At 65.6% G+C, this 3669-nt stretch overlaps 2 protein-coding genes across 5 annotated transcripts in view; both read left to right on the forward strand.

The window, feature by feature from the left end:
• The window catches only part of LOC102388457 (host cell factor 1-like), a 3211-nt gene extending 2497 nt beyond the window's left edge, over nt 1-714 (forward strand). The window contains exon 3 of the mRNA XM_006029301.3: nt 40-714. Coding sequence (XP_006029363.3) covers nt 40-79 — 40 coding nt within the window. The 3' untranslated portion in view covers nt 80-714. The remainder of the gene's footprint in view (nt 1-39) is intronic.
• Nucleotides 715-1249: 535 nt separating this feature from the next.
• The window catches only part of RENBP (renin binding protein), a 4686-nt gene continuing 2266 nt past the window's right edge, over nt 1250-3669 (forward strand). Inside the window, exons 1-5 of one of the 4 annotated variants that reach the window (XM_025210795.1) lie at nt 1250-1516; nt 1885-2065; nt 2422-2497; nt 2585-2757; nt 3321-3416. In XM_025210795.1, the coding sequence (XP_025066580.1) occupies nt 1332-1516; nt 1885-2065; nt 2422-2497; nt 2585-2757; nt 3321-3416 (711 nt within the window). In that variant the 5' untranslated portion in view covers nt 1250-1331. The other 3 variants (XM_025210793.1, XM_025210794.1, XM_025210796.1) reach the window with 3 other exon arrangements.

A 3669-nucleotide genomic window follows, 5' to 3' on the forward strand; every position in this document is an offset into this window, starting at 1 on the left:
CCCTACACTCATGGCAACCCCTCTTCTCCCACCCCCCAGGAAATCTGCTCCAAAGAAGCCTAAGGCCGAGGGGCAGTGAAGGACCCCTACAACACCACCCCAGGCAGCTCACAGCACTGGCTCAAAGGATGGAACCTACCCCCCTGCTCCATGGGGGGCAACAAGAGCTACACCTCCCAGAAGGGGCTGGGGAGAGGCTTTTCAGTGGGTGGGCTGGCTGGAATTAAGTTCTTTTGTACTCCCCTCCCCCACCTTGGGGTCCCCCTTCCTTTGTACGGGGGGGGGGGCAGAGATATTGCCATGACAAGTCCCCCCACATCCAAGCTGGGGTTCCTATTTGCCTGCCACCTGAGGAGGCTGTGATTTGAGGGTGGGGTCTAAGCTTGGACCCTGCTCCCGTTGTCCTTCTGGGGAGTGCCCCCCTTTCTCCCTCAGACACATTTTTTGTATAAAACCCCCGTTTTTTTAGGAAAAAAAAATTAAAGGAAAAAAAAAAAAAAGGTCTGTAAGGGGTAGGGGCGGGGACTCCCTACTTGGCTCCGCCCCCTTTCGGTCCAACCCCCGTTTTGTATTATAGTGTATTTCGCTGTGGACGCCCTGTCCCCAGGCCTCGACCTCCGCCCCTCCCGGGACAGGCCCTGCCCCCTCCCCGTGCCGTCGTATCTGTCGTTTTTGTGCTATTTTGAACAATTAAAGACATTTTTTTGAAGTAAACAAAAGAGGAAGCGAGAGTTGGATCGGCGGGGGAGGGACACATGAGTCCGGGACTGGTGGGCAGAGTGGGGGAGGACCCATGCGGCAGGAAGGGGCTGAGCTGGGGCGCGACCCGTGCAGCCCCGACCTCCCCCGGCTTCGAGGCCGCGTCACTGGACCTGCCACGCGTGACTTGGAACCGCCCGGTGCGGGCCCCTTCGGCCCCACCCCTTTACCCCCCCCAAGCCCCTCCCAGGTACTAGACCCCTAGTTCCTGGCACCTCAAAAACCCTCTGCTGGGACCTGGGTTCTTCCCGCTCTCCCCACCCCCCACATTACTCTGCCCCCTGCGTTCCCACACCCTCAGGTCCCCAATCTCTCTCTTCAGTCCCTGGAGGCGTGGCTGGGCGGGGGTGGTGGCTACATAGGGACGTGGCTTGGCGTGACTGACCCCTCCTGCAGGGCTGGTCTCGCGTATGGGGGCATAAACTCACTAGGGGGCGTGGTTTGGCTTGACCTGAGCAGCTCCCGCTCCGGGTCCCCTGGTGTTCAAGGAGGCGTAACTTCCCGAGGCGTGGTCTGGTCTGGATCTAACCACGCCCCCTCCCCGCGTGACTCGGCTCCACGCAGAGACCACGATGGAGGCGGCGGCGGCGGGTTCGAACGCTGGGTCCAGATCGGGTTCGGGCCCCGCTCCAGCTGCGCTGCCCCCTCTGGACGCTGAGTCGCGGGAGCTGCTCGAGGCCTGGCGGGACCGGGTCTCCTGCGAACTTGACACTGTCGTTGACTTCTGGATCCGTCACTCGCACGACCCCGAGCACGGGTGGGTGTCAGGAGTCAGGCAGCTGGTTCGGACCTTGTCCCCAGCGCAACAGGGGAGCCAGGAGGCCGAGACCCCGCTCAGCCCTCTAAGGTCCGGTGCAGGAGCCGACCCCGGCGTTCGGGATCCTCCTCCCAAATTCGGGAAAGAACCCAGGCGTCCGGGACTCCCTAGCGCAGGAAGGAACCCAGAGGTCCTGGAGTCCTACTCCCCGCCCCCTTAAGCGCGAGAGGAAACCCAGGCTCCCGGATCCCCTCCGCCCCCCCCCTCCTTCTCCAGCACCAGAAAGAACCCAAGTGTACTGGAGACTCCCACTAGCATGGGAAGAAACCCAGGCGTCCGAGATCCACCCCCCGCAACCCTCCTTCCAGCCTCGGAAGGTGCCTAGGAGTCCTAGAGACTCCCAACTCCCCTCCAGCGCCCGAGGGGACTTTCAACCCAGGTGTCCGAGCGCTGACCACCCACCCTGCCCCCAGCGGGTTCTTTTCTTGTCTGAGCCGCGACGGGACCGTCTATGACGAGACTAAGTACGTCTGGATGCAGGGTCGGCAGGTGAGTTAGGATGCCTGGGTCCCCTGAGGGGGCGGGGGCTCGGATGCTTGGGTTCCCTCCTGGAATGGGAGGGGGAGCTGGAGTCGGGACGGCTGGGTTACTTCGGACAGTGAGCGGGAGGAGGGTTCTGTGCGTTCGGCTACCGGGGTTCCCCCCTGGCACTTGGGGGAAGGTGAATTTGGGGGTCTAGGACGCCTGGGTTCCCTTCGGGCCCTCAGTGGGGAGCTGGAGTCCAAGACGCCTGGGTACCCTCTTGGGCTGAGGAAGGGGGGAGCCCGGATTCCTGGGTCCCCCGGGGGTTGGAGTACGGGGGGTCGGACGCTTGGGTCACCCCCGCAAGTCTGACCCCCCCAAAGGTCTGGGTCTACGCCCGCCTCTACCGCTCGGTCCCGCGGTTTCGGCGCCCGGAGCTACTAGAAGCAGCGCGGGCCGGTGAGTGAGGGGTCGGGGCTCGGACGCCTGGGTTCTCAGGGGCGGGGTCCGGAGCCAGCTCGGACGCCCGGGTTCCCCTTGCCGCAGGGGGCGAGTTTCTGCTGCGCTGCGCGCGTCCGGACCCGCGTGTGCCCAAGGCCGCGTTCGCGCTGCTCCGAGACGGACGCGCGGCCAAGGTGCAGCGCTCTGTCTTCAGCGAGTGCTTCTGCGCGCTCGCGCTCGACGAGCTTGGCCGCGCCACCGGGAACGCGTGCTATGAGGTGACGTCGCTCCCCGCGTGACGCCCTCGCGGACCCTTTCCCCGCCCAGGACACCCAACGTGACATTCCCGGGGAACCCCTCCCTCCCCCACGGGGTATCCCAGTGACATCTCCTTATGACACCCCCAGAGTTTCCCCCGCGACTCCTACATCACGCCCGCCCCCGCCCCCCGTGACAACCCCCTACTCCTCCACGTCATTTTCCTCCACCCTCCCCGAGATTCCCCCGCACGTGACTCCGGGAGACCCCGCCCTCCACGTGACCATCCTACTGTCCTAGTCACCCTCTGACCCGTCCTTCGCCCCCCCCGTGTGACCTCCCCGCCCGCACTGCCCACAGCCCGGACGTCTGGGTTCTCTAGGAGGGGAGGGGGCTCGGACGCGTGGGTTCTCTAGGGTGTTCTGGGGGAGGACCTCCCGGACTCCTGGGTTTTCTGCGGGGGTGAGGATCCCGGACTCCTCGGTTCCTTGGGTGGAGAGTGGGGGCTGGGAGCCCGTGTCTGGGTTCTCCAGCGGAGTTGGGGGCTCTGCCGGACGCCTGGGTCCTTATCCGCCCGGCGCAGGCGGCGGCGCGGGAGGGGCTGGAGGCGGCGGAGCGGTGGGCGCGGGAGGAGCCGAACGGGCCCGGGCGCCCCCCCCTCCTGCGCCTGCACCTGCAGGTAGCACCCCCGCGCGGGACCGCCCTTGTGACTCATGCATGGCCCCACGTGACCACACACTGCCATGCGGGACTTCTCCTAGGGACCCCCCCCACCCGAGGCACCTTCTGTGACCCGCACGTGTCCTCCCAGGGGCCAGCCCCCATGCGTAATGCCCACCTCTTTGGGACCCTCTGCCCACGTGACCCCATCTGGGACACTGCAGTGTGACCCCTTGGAGCCCCTGATCCCGCCCCCCACACCTGTTTCCGCA

The sequence above is a fragment of the Alligator sinensis genome, unplaced genomic scaffold (assembly GCF_000455745.1).
Source record: "Alligator sinensis unplaced genomic scaffold, ASM45574v1 scaffold1023_1, whole genome shotgun sequence".
Lineage (NCBI taxonomy): Eukaryota > Metazoa > Chordata > Crocodylia > Alligatoridae > Alligator > Alligator sinensis.